Here is a 16,885-nt window from a genome sequence, read left to right as displayed (position 1 = left end):
GACTGAGGCTACATTGAAAATGCATAAGCTATTTAGATTGGAACCTCTTTAGGTCAGGAATAGTTCTTACAGTGTATAGAGGAGACTATAACTACGTAATCTCTTTAGAATCACTTATTATGATACTTTTAGAAACCCTGAAGCAGGAACCATTTTAAATCTCTCTTATCTGCTCTATCTCTTCTATCTGTTCAACATCTTTGCAGCAGTGGGGTTTCCAGCCATCTGAAACATGCAGACATGTTCATCCACTCCCTTTCCACGACAGGCTAAGCTTCTCAAGAACACGACCACCAACAGAAGATGTAGTTAAGCCAAGAATATAAAACTAGCATTAGGAGAAGAAAGATTAGGACTGATATAAAGCGAGGGCCAAGGACAGCTCAGGTTAGCGTTGACTGTGAGCAAGCTACCCCTCTCCCTGTTCTCCATGTACAGTGCCTTGGGATGCTCCATGTGCCTGTGGGAGAGCCATCGAGGGCTTAACCTGCACGTGTGACCTGTGCATCGCAGGGCTCAGGGCAGTGACTAATCCACGTCCCTCAGGCTCAAAGAGGTTTTGTGTGACCCACAGCATGGTGGGACTGTTTCTCCAGTTGTATTGACTTCGTGACATTGTGTTGCTAAAGGGCAAGGTTGCCTGCATGGCGAAATACGTTTATTTCTGTAAAAGTTGCTGATTTCTGGGCCGTGTGGTGGTAAGAGTGGACCCCTCATTACGCTTGAGAGCTGTGATCACAACGGGGCTAGATCTGATCTAGCTGCCTGTGGTAACGACTCAGTGAAAACATGGACCCAAATAAATATTCTGAATTGTGGTAGATGTTTATGACCAGCATGCAGATTATTCCCAACTACCTCAGTTAAAGGTAGTTTCTATGTTTGTATATTTTGTATCAAACCCTGTGACGGCAGTATTCAAACAAGCTAGGTACTAGCCAACAGCATAAGAATATCATTTTTCTCTTCTGTGCACAAGCAGCAGGTTCATTTGCCCAGTACTATAGTTGCTTACCCTGCTGTATAAATATCGATCAGGTGCCCTTAGCTGAGGTGACTTTGTGATTTTAGACTTCTCTAAAACCCTTCCGACTTCCCATTTACTTTTGCCCTAAATTCCTCCAGAAAGAGGGCTTGGTTGGTTCTCCTAACACAGGAAAGACCTTAGTCCTCTGTAAGTAGCATGTTTGCTTTCCAGAATCCCTAAATGGGCAGTTAAATCATTTTGTATCCTTGGAAAGTTTCTTACACTCCACCGATTCCAACCCAGCCCATTCTTGCCAAGCAGTTTCTCACTATTGTGGCAGGAAAAACTTCCTAACAGAGGTCTATAGATTGACTCTGGAATAGCCTTGTAATAGAGGTGGTGGAAACCCCATTTCTTGAGTCATTTACAACTGGGCTGAACGAGACATTGTAAAATATCCCGTAAAGTACAATCCAGCATGGTCACATAGTCCAGCCAAGAGGCCAAACAAGCCTTTTCCATCTCTTAAGTTCCTAAGACTGTAGATGAGTCATCCGGTGTGTGTTGCTGTCTTTTTTTTTTTTTTTAATGGTGAATCACTTTGCATTTTGACATCTGGGAAGCCCGCAAGTATCAAAGGACATATATCTCAAACATGATGAAATGAGGGTGTTTATATAAAAGCATTCTACCCAATGTGGTTTTTTTATTCTGAGAGTGCATGTTATGTGCTAATCCAAGCTTGGTGGTCTTCCAAATATCTTAATATTATTTTCCTTGAGAAATTGAGCAAAAATCCCTGCAGGGTTGAAACGGAAAAGAATTGGGGAATATGCACAGTTATCCTGGTTTTGAGGGGGAGTTTATGTTGTAAGAACATGCACTTTTTTGACAGCTTGAGTGAGTAGAGTCTGAAATTATCCTTTAGTTGGCTGGTCCAGCTGACATTAAAATAAAAGAAGAGCTTGCTTTAAAGGGTTTTGAGGTCAGTGTTTGCAGTGTGGAGGATGTCCAGGACCAATGCTAGAGTGGATGCTCTCCATCCTGCTTCTGCTGACTACACTCCAAGCTCTCCCCTTTTACCTCCAGCATCTTGAAAGAAGAGAAGCATTGGTAGCATCTTGAAAGAAGAGAAGCATTGGTAACATCTTAATCAAATCAGAGAAACAGTTCTGAGAGGAGGAGGATTGACTTTTAGCCTATAACCCGAGGGAAATTCAAGGAGAAATCAGCTTAGATTGCATCAAAAACAATTACATATTAAAGGAAGCTTAAACAGTAAGAGCACTGAAACACTGGCACTATTGTAGAGAGAGAATGAAATCTCTTTCACCATCAATGTTTCAGGACAAACTAGCCAAGCATCTACTGGAAATACTGTAGGTGCGCCTCTTGTCTTGGGTGGGAAAGGGGCTGAGTCCGTGAGACCTTCCAGAGCTGCTTCTAGCCTGACATTCATGTAATTCCGCCTTCAGATTTCATTTGTACTTTTTGTCTCATCGATTCTGTTTGGATTGAAAAATACTATTTGATTTCTCTTTCCCTGAAGCTCCTGAACTTTTGGAGTGACTTTGAGTGACCAGCCGTTCAGTGTTGACTTACTGGGTTTTTTTGTTCTTGTATTTGTCTTGGCTGTCATTTCTAGGGAGACTTTGGTGAGGCGGGATTTCCAGGCATTGCAGGCATGTTTGGGCCAAAGGTAAGAGAATATCCTGTGACTTCTTCGCTTTCTAACCTCTTTTTATTGGGGACAGACAATGCAATACTTTTTGCAAATTCTTTGTTAGTAGCTTTGTAGAAACTATTGGCACTAAGTTGTGATTCCAACTTTCTTTAGTTTATGCATCTTCTTTTCTGAAATAATCCTTGAGTGCACATTTACACATGGTTTGATGGAGCTTTGTCCTGTTAAAATGGGTAATAATTGAGGGGAAATGGCTGTCCTATAGCCCGGAGTTGTTCTGCCCACTTGAATTTCTTTGTTGCTCTTGCTTTGTCAGAAGACATTCGTATCTCCAGTGTCAGTGATCGGTCTGTGCCTGTGACACTGATGTGTGCTCCTGATATTGAGTCTTGGCTTGAAATTTAGACTCGCTTTGTCCTGTGCCCTGGATAGAGTTTCTCAGGGAAAGGGCGACCAGTCTGTTTTCTGAAGAGAGCAAAGGGCTTGCAAAACAGAAGCAAGAAAAGAATTTTTAATAATTGGCCCTTCCCGTTCCCACATACAAGAGGTCACACCTCTGTCCATGCAGCAGAACTGCAAGCAAGGGCCTAAACATTGGGTGCATTCATTACCAGGACCTGGCATCTCATTTTTGCTTGCAGGGGCCCCCAGGAGACCTTGGTTTCAAAGGCATTCAGGGACCACGTGGGCCGCCTGGTCTCATGGTGAGTGGTTTTTGGTTTGTTTTGTTTGGGAGGATTTTTCTTCCTTCCTCTGTCCTGAGGCTACGGGGTGCTATAACGAGCACAGTGCAGTGGTTCACCGGGGAGCTGGAATACAAGCCACGGCCGCTGTACCAGCTCTAAACCACCCAAACACATCTGTAGCTAACCACATGTGCACAGGGCTGCACTGCCGTTGGAGACAGTTACGCTTTTATGTGTGGTCGAAATCTATTTCTGTAATTTCTGAGGTTTCAGCTGGGCTGTGACAACCATACTGTGAGGGCTCGTGTCTTTGGGCCTGTCTTTGAAATGGTTTTGTTTCAGCGACAGGGAATACAATGATCACAGCACTGAAAGGTTGCAAGAGATTCAGTGCTTTTCCCTGGGTCAGACTTGGTAAAAATGACTGTCGGTTCCCACGTGATGGTTCATGCATATCTTTTCTTTTCTAGGGAAAAGAAGGAATTATTGGTCCACTTGGTATTCTAGGTCCCACGGGAAGTCCAGTAAGTATCTGCCTCTGCCTTTTTTTTGCCTGTATTTTTTAGAAGAGCATAGTATTTGAGATTCAAGCTGCTTGAGGCCAGTATAAGTAAATCCCCGAGTAAATCCCAGGTCCTGCTGTAATAGGTGAAACAAAATAATCTTTTGAAGATGAGCAGCTTGAGAGAGTGCAGATTTAGTTCCTGGCTGCATATATATTGGGGGGCGGCGGGGAGGGGATTATTAACTTATAAGTGAGGAGCGACTCTATTTAAGTGTGAGTTTGGGGATAGAAGGGATCAGACAAAAAGGCAAGAATGTTATTCAGAAGGTTTTTCAAAAGAAATGTAAGCACTACAGCAAGTTGCCAGATTTTCCAAAGAGCTCAGCCTGGGAGGCCCCAGGGAGAAAAAAAATCTGATAGATGTATTAAACTGGGAACAGCTGGATTCTGGGAGGTGTTGAAAATCCACCCTGGGATTCCTACCCTGCCTCCCCTGAAACACCAAAGGCACTGAACACAGACTAAAGCTCAGGTCAGTGCTTCGTAAAAACGTGAGAATAAAGTTACTCAAAGCTCAGTAGAAAGAAGCTGATGTTGACAGAGATGAAAACCAGTAAGATTAACTCAGACATCATTCGTGCCTTGGACTCATGGGTAAACATGCCTAAAAGGAAGCAAGTGGCTCCTGCTGTTCACAGCAGGCGAGGAAGGTAGGGGCTCGGTGCCCTGCAGCCGCAAGGGAAACGTTCCCATCCCCTTGCTCCATATGCGCTTCAGCTTCCGGGATGCCATCTGGCTAGACACTTCTCTGTGCTCGTTCCATGTTTAATCTGTGAAATATCCAGTAATGGCTTTTTTTTTCCCCTCTGGGTGTGTGTGAGGGGGCAATATGACAACCTGAGCTAATTTGCCTAGGGATGTGCTTTGCAAAGAGCTTCTAGGTGGCAACACCCCCAAGCAGAGCTGGTGGCTAGCAACTGCTGATGGTGCTCTTGTTGTGTGTGAAACAGGGTCCCAAGGGAGACAAAGGCAGCCGTGGAGAAACGGTAAGCGCTGTTCCACATCCTGGGGTGCATCCTGGTGTTAAGAGGTTCCTCTCTTATTTGAGTGAGGGAGAGTCACTCTGGGCTCTGCTGGACCCGCATTTACTCTGGCTCAGTGCTGCGGCATCAGTCTCCCACATGGGAGAGACGCACACGTCTAGACACGTGCGCACGCGTATACACACATAGACGCACATACATCTATGCATGCACATACACATGCTCTGCTATTAACAGTCCAGTTTATTTAATCCAATTGCACAGCAAAAGATACCACTTTACGGATGACTGCTGCATCTACAGGAACCAAGTGCAGTGAATGGCAGAGCAGAAAGTGGCACGCTGTCCTTACCAGCGGCATGGGGACCTGCCGGTGTCTTACGTGGCAGCGTTGGTTGCAGCCTCCTTTTTACCTGCTGTTGCTTCTGTCCTTCCATGGCAGCACACAGCCCTTGCATAAGCACATTGGGGGCAACAGGATTGTACAGGGAGATTTTTATTAATGTGCATCTTCTGACAGCTTCTTCCAATTTTTTCTGCAGGGTCTGCAAGGTCCAAGGGTGAGTATTTGACATTTTCTGACTACTCTCTTTTATTTAAAACGGTTGGCTTTAGCAAATAAAAAACTGCAGGGCAGGTAACTGTGCATACCGGGAAAGTGGTAAGTACCTGGGGATTTGACAGGAATGTTAGGGAACCATAGGGCTAGGAACAAGAGAGACAGTAGGGATGGGAACAGGTGCAGACAGATGCACCAAAGTTGGGAGACAGGAAGCAGGGCGAGCTCTTGTCTCCAGAAGGGTTTGAGGGAGACTGTAAAATGTCAAAAATCTGGAGGATTTCAGCAGGGAACAGACTCATTTTGGTGACAGCCATGATAAACGGAAATACAAACTGGAGACATTTCACTAACTGATGCCACTCTGTCTTTAGGGTCCTCCAGGCCCACGAGGACACCCTGGCCCTCCGGTACGTATATGTGGAAAGAGTTCAAAGACTTTATTGAAACAAGCTAAAATTACTGCAGCGATACTCTCCGGAGGGACTGCTCACTCACTGGAAATTATAGTCTAGCCCCATTCCTCATATGCAAAAATGTGCACGCGTGAATGGACTAGTGTTTATTGCGCTTAACTACAAACCATCTCCAAGTATTTTATAGAGACAGCATTGTTGCCTCTCAGTAGTCTGCATTGAGGGACTCCAGAGGAAAGAGCATTTCAAAAGGACATGAAAGACTATCTTTGCAATAGTAATTGCCCATCTTTCTGGCTGATGCGCTTTTTTTTGCTTTGGTTTCTAGGGACCGCCAGGAATTCCAGCCTCATTTGTAAGTTGCTGTTTTCCGTACGTTTGCTAATGATGGTAATAAGGCACACATTGCTGAGATGCTGATAGGACATCAAGAAAGGCCTGCTGGGACCCTGAAGACCCACTCAGGTCCAGCAAGAGATGCTGCGCTAGCAGAGCAACGCTTGAATCGCCCCCGCCTTAGACAGAGAAGCATTTGCTTGCCTCAGGGAACGCTCAGCTTCTAACAGTCGCACTCACTGTGTTTTTCACCCCACACTAGCAACAAGATGGCTTTGGTGCAGCTTTCCAGTCACTAATCGACTCGAACACTGCGCTCAAGACAGAGGTACGAGGGTGCTTTTGAACTTAGTGGCCTTCGCTGCAGCTGTAGGCTGGGAACAGTCACAAGCTTGTTTGTTCTTTCCCTGTGTTTAAGGCCTATATACACGAAGTTCTGAATTTTCTTCCATTCTCATGGAATAACTAGGGTTTATGCATGCAAAGATCCAGCTAAAGGATATCATTTTAGTTGTGTTGATTGTTTGTGAAACTTCCAACTTAATGCCTTTCCAAGCAGTTCAGAGAGTCCCTGTTCAGGACAAGGCAAGAGTTGCTGGCTCACTGCTCACATCCAGTGCTGCCGGTCTTTGGCCCACTGGGTTTTCCTCTAGATAAAGCAGAAACCCTTGTGGTTACAGCACCTAGTCCCCCTGCAAGGCACCCGTCAGCCATGCTAAGGACTCACCCCTGACTCTGCCTCCTGTTCTCTCCAGGGTTACCAACATCCAGAACTTCTGATGCTGGACCATGGAGGGGAGATCTTTAAGACTCTACACTACCTCAGCAACCTCATTCAGAGCATCAAAAGACCCCTGGGAACCAAGGAGAACCCTGCACGCATCTGTCGAGACCTCATGAACTGTGAACAGAAGATGAACGATGGTAGGAAGCCCTGCGTGTGCAAAGGCCACATCCTTCCATAGGGCCGTTTAGTGTCATTCAGACTGGTCTCCCGCCCTGGGACGGCGATGCATTAGGTGGGTCTTATGCAAAGGAAAGGCTAAGAGTTCTTGCTAATCTCCAAATCCTCCATTTTCTCAGGTACCTACTGGATTGACCCAAATCTTGGCTGTTCCTCGGACACCATACAGGTCATCTGTAACTTCACCAATGGTGGACAGACATGTCTCAACCCCATCACTGTCTCCAAGGTACACACAGATCTACACCAGCATTGCATTTGCCATACCACTATCACTATTATATAAGATTTATTATTAAAACAGGTATGTTATCCCAGGATACTGGACAGTGACCACTATAACTCTGTACCCTCTATAACAGAGCGTGCTGAGTTATGCTTGAGGCAGAGTTACTGTAGTTGTACTTGTTACATTCAGGACTGCTCTTATGTTAAAAAATACTGACTCTTGCCAAGACAAAGCAGTACATTTCCAGCAATGTTTAATTAACCCATAACCTTAATAGAGGCCAGTAATTTTGCAAACATGTTGCTCCCAAATGCATTGTTGAATTGATTTATGTTCAGGTCACTCTTGCATTTTGTCTTCTACAAGCAACTGAAAAAGCAAGGTCAGCTTAAATATACAACTTTCTGCTGAAATTAATGCTACAGGATTTTTCTGGAATAGCCTTTGGATTTCTCTTGCAGAAGTACCTGTACCAAAAAACACCAGTAGCAATATTTGGTTTCACCTGCTGTCCCCACTAGAGCCTGTAGCCTTGCTTCTTTGCAGAAACAAGTTTTGAATTTGAACTCTGTATTAATTTCCTCCTACTTAGAACCTCCCACTTTGTTCTGAAAAGTGAAGGACCTGCTGTGTCCCCATGAAAATTTTCCAAATTGACATTGTATCTGGCCCTTGTGCCTGTACTCAAACCAGAACCAGTTTTGTTCTCAGACATCCTTGTGCAGCCACCTCCAGACTTGAGCAGAGAACAGGGAATGTTTTTGTTGCCGCTGCTTGTGCTAACTGTACCGATATCTCCCTCCCGCACCTCTGCAGGGGGTATGAGCTAACGTCTCTGTCGCCTTCACAGCTGGATTTTGACATCGGTAGAGTCCAGATGAACTTCCTTCGCCTTCTGAGCTCAGAGGTGGTCCAGCACATAACCATCCACTGCCTGAATACCTCCGTGTGGCGGGAAGGCTCATCTGAAAAACCTTCAGAAAAAGCCGTGCGCTTTAAGGCCTGGAATGGACAGATGTTTGAGGCAGGAGGGCAGCTCAAGCCAGAAGTGGCAGCTGATGATTGCAAGGTACGTTGTCCTGAAAGAGTGGAGAGATGGAGAAGCACCATTACAGTGCAAGCTAATGCCTAGAAATGTCAAGCTGAACCAACTTAGTGCACAAAACAAGGCTCAAGATATGCCTATGCCTCTTGCTCCATGACCACTGTCAAAAAAAGGGGGAGAAGAGGTTAGTTTACCTGTTCACAACTTTATTTTTATAGTGCAGCGTGCTATAGCGACTCCTATTAAGAAGATTGCCTTCAAATAGAAAAGTCTTCCAAATTTAAGTGTCATGTGTACCACCCGTGAAATACAGAAGGGGGGATTGGCATTAAAAGGCAGTGGTCTCAGCTCTTGCTTGATGCCACGCTGAGTTGAGAGCAGCGTGTTTGCAGTTTGGGTTCACTGCATTAGGTGGTTCACATTTTGTGATGCTGTTTCAAGCTCAGTTTCCATCAACTTGAAGTGGTTAAAGAGCTCCCAAAAATGCTTTCTGAGCCTCGTGCCAGACCTGCTCTACCCACAGGGCAGCCCCCTGCCTCACACAGGGCTTTTCAAGCACATACATACCTTAGTGAAATGTCTTCCTCTCCAACAAGATCCTTTCCCAGTTAATCAGTTTTTTCCTATCTTGCTCCTTCCCTGCATAGATCAAAGACGGACGCTGGCATCGGACTCTCTTTTCGTTTCGGACCCAGGACCCTCACCAGCTGCCAATCGTCAACATCTACAACCTTCCCCCATCCAAGCCAGGAAAGCAGTATCACCTCGAGGTCGGCCCCGTGTGCTTCCTTTGAACAAAGCCATCAAAACTGGGCTCCGAGGCTTTGCCCCCCGTTTTTGGCCTACGTCTTTATACAGGGTCTCCCACCTCTCCGCGGCGAGGACAGCTGGGCTGTACCATTTGGGTCAGCTGTTGCTCTAGCCATTGGCTCAAGGTCTCAAAGAACCCGTGATCTACTGAACTCAGCAGATTCTTGAAAGGAGGAATAACAAGGCCGTGGGGAAGCGGGTGTCAGTCGGGACGCGAACAGTGAAAAGGGATCAGGGGACTAGATGTTGCAAGCAGTTCCACACACAAAGCTTTTTCCATGACCAAAGAAGAAAATATTGAGAGAAACCTCAAGAAACTTGCAGCGTGCGTTGTTGGGTTTTGTTTTGTGGGTTTTTTTCCTCCATTTTGTCTTACCTGGTTCCTGAGTTACCAAATGTTCTTTCCATTGAAAAGTAATTAAATGATAGAGCTTCCTTCTCAGAGCTTGTTGCCTTCTGGACGGCCACATGCTGCATCAGGCTCTCCCAGGCGGAGCTGCAAGTTGAATCTGGCTGCTCTGTGTGCCGGAAGCATTTTAATGTGCAATATTAGAAACAAAAAAATATATATTATATTATTTAAAGCAAAAAGAAAAAACAAAAGAACAAAAAAACCTAAGTTCCTCCTTCCATGGGTGATTTTAATAAATGTCCCTTCTCGTGCATGGTGTTGGGGTAGGGGAGAGTCCCGAAGCTGAAAGGGGGTAATGGAAGGAGGAGAGGGGAAGAGATTGGTGCTAAAATAGAGAGAGCGAGAGGATGGGCTCGTCTGATTTGTTTCTACCTCTCACTGTGAAATCTCTGGTGCTCTTAAAAAAGTGTGTTATTTTATATATGTGACTTTAAACTATTTAAGGTTGTGAAGGTGCTACAGTGTCTTGCCACAGACTCAAAAAAAACCCCATAGGACCATCTCTCGGGGAAGAGAGGAGGTCACGATCACAGCTAAATCAGAGAGACAGTCACCTTTAAAGGGATCTTTTAATGGCCGTGGACGTCAGTGATGCACAACAACTCGGTGCGTCCAAAATAACTTACCAGCTATTTTAAAAGCAAATGTTGCTTTTTTTTTAAACAGCACTTCACTGCTTTGGGAGAGGAGTGAGGGATACAGCTCATCCGCAGACGCTGTAAGCATTAAGCCTCAGAGAGAGCGATGGTTGGAGTCGGTTGTCATGTAACTAGTTTTGCTGTATTTGCGTTGGCCACGTGTCCGTGCCGGCTCTTGCGCGCAGTGATTTCCTGGTCTAATCTCGTATTTAAAACCCCAGCTCTGCCGCCCTTTTGCTGGCCCCCTCTGTCAAGACTGAAATGACGGTACCTTGTTTCAGAACCCAGCCGGGCTTGGAGGGGTTTTGTTTTGTTAAGTTTTGTAGAAATCTAGTCTCTATATGTAAATTTGGAGGATTTTTTTTTTTTAAAGAGGATAATTATGGTAATCTTTAATTCTATATAAGGAATAATATTGATGTAATCGGAGCTGTACTGTATCAGAAACGCTTCAGTGCCTGTTTGGAGTTTTCATGTCTCATATGGACTATGGATTTTATTTTTTTGAGGAAAAAAAATATATATATATATGTGAGTCTCTCTTTGCGTATTCTTTTTACTACTGCCTGCTGGTTTGTTTTTTCAAAAACGATCTAAAAAGGTTAACAAGAGCTTTCTCAGATACCTCACCCTCCGCACAGTGCTGCCTGCGGCGCTCGGCCCCCGCTCAGAAATACCTCGGCCCGGCGCGGGGCCGGCTCGCTGCCGCCGCCACCGAGCACCGCGCACCTCCGCGCCGTCGCCCATCGCTCCCGCTTTTCCCTTCGCCGTGCGCCTGCACACGCACGCAATCTCTGCTGGGCCTCCCTCCCTTGTCACTGGTTTTGTGTGTTCCTTGAGGTTAGAGCTACCACGTGTGCTGGTTAAAGCTTTTCCTATCTTTTTTCCCTTTTTTTTTTTTTTTTGGAGTTTAAATAAATATTTAAAACTGAGGCAATGAAACGGGACTTTCATGGTTTTTCTTTGCTTCTTCGTGAGAAACCATAAGCGGGCGAGAGGCACAGAAACACCCCTTGCCCCCAGGCACGAACGTCGCCAAGCCGGCCCGGCCCCCGGTGATGCTCGGCGGCAGCAGAGGCCGGATGAGCCCCAAAAGCCTCCTCCTGCAGCCGGTCACCTAAACTAACTTGCCCGGCCGCGACGCAGAGCTGCCCGCCGAGGCTCGCTCCCCCCGACGCCTTCCTGCCGCCGCCGGTCCCGGCCGCGGGAACTCCCCCGGCGTGGGAGAAAGCAAACGGCACTGAGTTTTTCCAGTCTTATGGCTAAAAACTGCCTACGTTGCTCCAAGCTGATTTTGAAACCTGACTTATTCTTGCTAAGGGGGTACATGGGCAAAGCCAGCAAGGTGCCAGCTCACGGGCGCTGCGAGCGCCGCTGCCCCGGGAGCCGCTTCGGCTTTCGCCCTGCTGCGTCACAGGGCTCGGTGGCAGCGGCGGCCGGGGCGTCCTGGAAGGGGCAGAGCCCTGTTTGCTCGGCCCCGGGTTGCACAAGTTCCCGGCAGCGCGGGGCAGGGGCGGCCAGGCGGCGCGCGGAGGGGAACGGCAGCCGCGGGCAGCTGGGAACATTGCACTCCGCTTGCACCCGGGCGCTGGGAGGGACGCGGCTCCGGCTACACTTGGACGGGCTTAAACCCCAGCTAGGCTGGGGCTGGCGGCCTTGCGTGGGAGCTGGCCAGGCCTCAAACGCATCGCTTGCAGTCAGGAAAAAAACACATTTTCATTTAATAACTTACTAAACCAAGCGCATGTGATTATGCGTTTGCCAACCTTGATACCCCCCGATAAATAGAAAGATTTGCACTTATTACAACTTTTTTAAGTCCGAGCCCGGTGCACCGGTCGTCCCCTTGCCGCGCGCCCACAGCCAGCGCGTCCCAAGCAAGCCGCCGCCTCCGCCAGGCATTTTAGCCGATACGTGACCTAAGTCACCCGCGGCCCGAAGGCCGCGCCAGCAGTTCAAGGCTTAGTGCCAGGGGCACGGCAGCGGACAGACGCCTTCGCTCGGCATTGCTGGCTAGGAAGAGCTTGGTTTGGGTTTTTTTTTTTCTTGGGTGGGGGGGGAGGGTAAACGGTGGGTCCTGTTGGGGCCTAATACACCAAACTCTCAAGCAGTCCGTGGATGCAGCATCCGCACGCTCCTCCCCACACTCAGCCCCGAAAGCACACGCTGACCCGCGCGGTGACCAGGAGCTGAGCCCGAGAGCGCCACACCCCCCCCCCCCCGAGCCGCGTACAGGGAGGGACAGGACGGGACAGAAAAGTCCTGGTCACGCTGGGTCCCCTCACAGCCCTTTGCACAAACACACCTGCGGCTGGCGCGCTGCTTAGCCAAACACCCGCAAAATTAATTGCGGCTCAGGAGAACAAAAGCCGCCGGTGGCAAAACGGGCTCGCGCCTTTCCCGCCCGAGAAACCCTGCCGTTGGCAAGTTCAGCCTCGCTGTTGCTTCACCCCCGAGCAAACAGCGGCGAGGTTAAGCAAGGGCACCGCCGCGTCCGCCGGCCGCGGTATATAAGGGCCCGCGCGCGCGGGGGCCCCAGCAGCCGGGTCCCGGCCGCCTCCGCCCATCGCTCGCCAAGGCCACTGCTGCCGCCGCCGCGATGCTGGCCGCTCTCGCCCTCGCTCTGGGGCTGGCGCTGGCCCTGGCGGCCGAGCCGCCCACCTGCGCCCCGCTCGTCCCGGCCGTCCTGGACAACGAGACCCTCGCGGGGGTAAGGCAGGGCCCTCCCCCCCCCCGGCTGCCGCTGCCGTGGGGCAAGGACCCCAGGCAGAAAGCAAGCGGCAGCTCTGCTTCTAGCTCGCTAGCTGCACCTTTATTTTCCTAAAAACAAATAATAAATAAGAGCCGGGCACCACTGCTGCAGGAGTTGGGCAGCAGGTGATTTCGGGGGGGGGGGGGAGGGAGGTCCTGCCCTGGGGTCCCCACCCAGTGCCGGCCCCGCAGGACCTTGCCCTGTCGCTCCAAGCGATGGGGACATGCGGCTCTGTGCAAAAAGCCCTCGGCCGCACAAACAGCATTTATTCCCTTGGGGACATTTAAGGGGCGAAAGCCCCACGAGGAAGAGGAGGGCAGCGGGATGGCGGTGACAGGCAGGGAGTCTCCGCAGGGGCCGGAGCATCGCGTTAGCTCGGGGAAGGGCTGAGGGAGCCGGCGCTGCCCCGGCGGCCGCTCACCCCGACGGCTCCGCTCCCGGTGCCACCCAGCCCCCGTGTCCCCCTCCGCTCGTTTCTGCAGATCATGGGGAAGTGGGTCTACCTCATCGGCTCGTCCAAGTACCCGCCTCACCTCGAGGAGCTCAAAGTGGTGAAACACGCCACTTTCTTCTTCCATCCCGGCAGCCACCCGGACGAGCTTAATGTCACGGAGATCATGCGAGTGTAAGGAAGGGCATCGGGCCGGCGCCTCCCATCCCGCTTCGACGCGCTCGCACAGGTCCTCCTGGCCGCGGACCCAGCCTGGAGACCGGGCCCGGGCTTTGGCCAAGGCTCTGCGGTCTCTGCTTTCCCTGGTCCCCTCCCTCCCCAGGGCCGCGGCAGCAAACCCAGGGCCGGGGGCGCCAGGGCTGGAAACAAGGGCGGCCGCGGGGGGAGCCTGGCTCAAGCAGAAATATAGGTATCGCCAGGCGCAAGTGGCCGGGTCAGCCCCAGCGTGTGCTCACCCCCCCCCCCCGGGCCCCTCTGTCCCCCCAGGAACGAGACGTGCGTCACGAGGAACAGCAGCAAAATCCTCGTCTTCCGGCACAACAACACACTGGTGCATGGTAAGCCCCGGCCGGGAGCCCCCGCGCCCCGGCGCCGGCCCCCCGCCTGCCCCCCGGGCGACGCGGCCCTCACGGCCCTGCGCCTTCTCCAGCCGACGGCCAGGTGACCGCCACGGCGGAGCTCATCCGGAGCGACAAGGACCTGCTGATCCTGAAGCACATCAACTCCGGCTTCCCGGGCCTGAGCTTCTCAGGTGAGCGACGCCGCCCCGCGACAACGCGCCCCCTCCGCAGCCCCACAGCTCGGCCCGGCCTGGCCCCGCGCGCCCCAAACACGAGACCCGACGGCCCCCGCGTGGGGAAGGACGCGGGAGGCTCCCGGGAGCTGGGTCTGCCCGCGAGGGAGCCCGGGGAAGGACAGGACCCCGGCAGCCGCCCATTTCAGGCATTTCTACGCTTTCCTCAGTCCCAAAGGCCCACGCTGACGCGACAGAAAGCCCCAGGGCCGGTCCAGGCCCCCGTTGCTGCCCTCCGTCCTCCCTCCTCCACACGGGCCGGGACCAGGGGCCGCGGGCGCAGCGATTCTGCCGGCCACGGGGCTCCCGTCACTCCGGCCCAGGGCGGCTCTGGACGCGGGAAAGTGGGAGCCTTCCTCGCCCTAAAGGCATTGGAGATGGCCCAGGAGCCTACTTAAGTGCTTTTATTTTATTTTTCCCCCCTGCCCCTTCTGTCTCCAATTCACGACGCCGGTCTCAAACCAGCGCGCTCGCCCAACGTGAGCAAGGAGCACCTGGAGGAGTTCAGAGCGCAGCTGGCGTGCCACGACTTCGCGGACGACGAAATCTTCCTCTCTTCCGAAAAGGTACAAACCCCCCCTCCAACCGCCTCCACCGCGGGTCCGGGGCAGCCCCGAGCAGCCGGTGAGGGAGAGGGACAAGGCGCCCCGGCCATGCGAGGGCCGCAGACCCAGCGCCGTCGGCCGCCCTGGGGAGCCGGCTCCTGGCGCGGCGCTGACGCTGGCCCTTCTCCCCCAAGGCCGCGTGTCCGGTGCCCGGAGAGCAGCCGGGCGAAGACGGCGAGGCAGCGCCGACGCCGCAGCCGGCCTAGCCCCAGCCCCGTGCATCGGCCTCCTCCTCCTCCTCCTCCTGCCGCCGAGGCCGCCCCGGTGCCGGGAGCCGCCGGCCCGGCAAAGCGCAGCGCCTCGCGCGCTCTCAGGACTCGCCGTCGACAACATTGGGTTTTTTTACTTTTTTTTCTCCTTTCTCAAGACACACAGAACGCCCTTTCCTGACAAAATCCACTGTTTTTCCACTCTCATTCCAAAATAAAGCCGTGTGTGATGAAAGCCTGGCGTGCGCTTGCTGGTGCCCTAACGGCAGGAGCGCCAGTGTCCGACGCGGCCCGGCACCGCGGCCGGGGGCTTCCTCCGCGCTCGGCCCTGCCCGCGGGGGGGACGCGGCGGCAGCGCAAGGCGAGAGGCCCCAGGAGCGTCTTGCGCGACCGCGCGGGGGGGCCACGGACGAGCGTTGCACCAGACGGGGATTCCCCATTTCTGCAGCGCTGGTTCCCGTAAAAAGGAAAAAAAAAAAAAAGGAAAAAAGGTGTTTGGCCGCCGGCCAGCGAGAAGCGGCGAGCAGGTTTCTCCCTTTCAAGGCAATTCCCCCGCCGCCGCGGGGCAGCACTCGCCCATTGCTCCGTCACGCTACCACGATTCACGAATTTGCTCCCCCGACGGCCACCGGGGAGCGGGTCGGACCCCCGGCTGCGGCCTCACAGCACTGCCCGAGCCCTCAGGGCTGCTTCCGCCAGTGCAATCCCGTCCAGCCATTTCTATCCCGGGATTTTCCCTCCCAGGCACAGGAGTCGCCCCGGGCCCCGCAGGGAGGGCGATGGGCGCCTGCGGGACCCTCCCAGCCCTATTTGTGCGGCCTCCTTTGAGAAAAGCAGCTGAAGCAGCCACTTCTCCAGGCAGGAGGAGGCTCCTCAAATCCCCCCCCCAGCACAGCCCCCTCCGCTGATCCGTCCCGCCGATGCACCCAGCCGAAAAACGTGCCAACAACGTTAACCCGGCGCGGGTGCAACCGGGAGCCCTTTCCCCCGCGTTACCCGTCTCCCTTCGCGGGAGCGAACGTCCCTCCAGCGGTCGCACCCCCTCGGCAGCTGCCGCGGATCAGGGGCGGCAGGAAGGGGGGCGGCCGGGAGGTGCAACGCGGGCAGCTGAGCGCCCATAAAACCCATGGAGCAACGCCTTGCCGGGAACGAGGCGCAAACCTGCCCTCACCCGCGAGGAAGGAAACCAGCCCGTTTGCAAGACCATTGCACAATCCTTCTGGGAAAGGAGGGGAAAGCTCCCGGCACGTTTCGGGGAACTAACTAAGCCTCCCATGCCAAACATTATTTCCTATTCCTTGAGGAAATTAGGGGAAGCAGTTGCAACGAGAAAGAAGCGTTGACCCATTTAGCAAAAGTTACACCGGTCTGAGCGCACCAGAGGACAGTTTCTGAATTTTTATACCACCGCAAACATCAGTAAAAAGCAAAAGCCCTGCAACAGCGTCCGTGGGAGACGCACGTGTGTCCTTCAGACCCCAGGGGTTTCCATCAGCTCCCAAGGGTTTCTCCAGGCATCCAACGCCAATATTTCAGTGCTGGTGCCCCTCCGTGAGCTGCCACCCCGCAGGCGCCATGCGTCACTCCCAGAGCCGGTGGCACAGGAGAGCAGAGCTCCCTGCCTCTGGCTCCTTTGCATTTAAAAAATTACTAAATATTCCCCCAAAAATACTAAATATTCTGACTGTTGCCAACCAGTACCGAGCGCGGAGGGGGAAGACATGCTTAGGGCTGTGTCTCTACAGCGTGCAAACTCCCTGCTGAAGTAGCTTCGAGCTGCC

At 52.1% G+C, this 16,885-nt stretch overlaps 2 protein-coding genes across 2 annotated transcripts in view; both read left to right on the top strand.

Annotated features, from left to right (window-relative positions):
• Window positions 1-9,996, top strand: part of COL27A1 (collagen type XXVII alpha 1 chain) — a 168,403-nt gene extending 158,407 nt beyond the window's left edge. The window contains exons 50-62 of the mRNA XM_026059675.1: window positions 2,613-2,666; window positions 3,293-3,355; window positions 3,808-3,861; window positions 4,853-4,888; window positions 5,428-5,445; window positions 5,819-5,854; window positions 6,189-6,215; window positions 6,459-6,524; window positions 6,952-7,120; window positions 7,280-7,389; window positions 8,240-8,458; window positions 9,082-9,204; window positions 9,293-9,996. Coding sequence (XP_025915460.1) covers window positions 2,613-2,666; window positions 3,293-3,355; window positions 3,808-3,861; window positions 4,853-4,888; window positions 5,428-5,445; window positions 5,819-5,854; window positions 6,189-6,215; window positions 6,459-6,524; window positions 6,952-7,120; window positions 7,280-7,389; window positions 8,240-8,458; window positions 9,082-9,204; window positions 9,293-9,412 — 1,095 coding nt within the window. The 3' untranslated portion in view covers window positions 9,413-9,996. The remainder of the gene's footprint in view (window positions 1-2,612; window positions 2,667-3,292; window positions 3,356-3,807; window positions 3,862-4,852; window positions 4,889-5,427; window positions 5,446-5,818; window positions 5,855-6,188; window positions 6,216-6,458; window positions 6,525-6,951; window positions 7,121-7,279; window positions 7,390-8,239; window positions 8,459-9,081; window positions 9,205-9,292) is intronic.
• A 2,848-nt stretch (window positions 9,997-12,844) lies between these two features.
• Window positions 12,845-15,339, top strand: LOC112963007 (alpha-1-acid glycoprotein 2-like). Its single transcript, XM_026059689.1, has 6 exons — window positions 12,845-13,004; window positions 13,529-13,671; window positions 13,984-14,054; window positions 14,147-14,248; window positions 14,756-14,856; window positions 15,030-15,339. The coding sequence occupies exons 1-6, from the start codon at window positions 12,894-12,896 to the stop codon at window positions 15,099-15,101; spliced, it is 600 nt and encodes a 199-aa protein (XP_025915474.1). The 5' UTR covers window positions 12,845-12,893; the 3' UTR covers window positions 15,102-15,339.
• Window positions 15,340-16,885: the final 1,546 nt, after the last annotated feature.

This window comes from Apteryx rowi, unplaced genomic scaffold (genome assembly GCF_003343035.1).
Source record: "Apteryx rowi isolate R43461 unplaced genomic scaffold, aptRow1 scaffold_16, whole genome shotgun sequence".
NCBI classification, from domain to species: Eukaryota; Metazoa; Chordata; class Aves; order Apterygiformes; family Apterygidae; genus Apteryx; species Apteryx rowi.
The sequence above is the reverse complement of the archived record's forward strand: the minus strand, read 5'-3'. Positions and strand labels throughout refer to the sequence as shown.

Excerpts from the sequence above, each read along its gene's own strand:
- LOC112963007 (XM_026059689.1), top strand. The coding sequence starts at position 12,894 with ATGCTGGCCGCTCTCGCCCTCGCTCTGGGGCTGGCGCTGGCCCTGGCG. Across the intron at positions 13,672-13,983 it reads GTCACGGAGATCATGCGAGT|GAACGAGACGTGCGTCACGA; the intron begins GTAAGGAAGGGC and ends CTGTCCCCCCAG. Across the intron at positions 14,055-14,146 it reads CAACAACACACTGGTGCATG|CCGACGGCCAGGTGACCGCC; the intron begins GTAAGCCCCGGC and ends CGCCTTCTCCAG.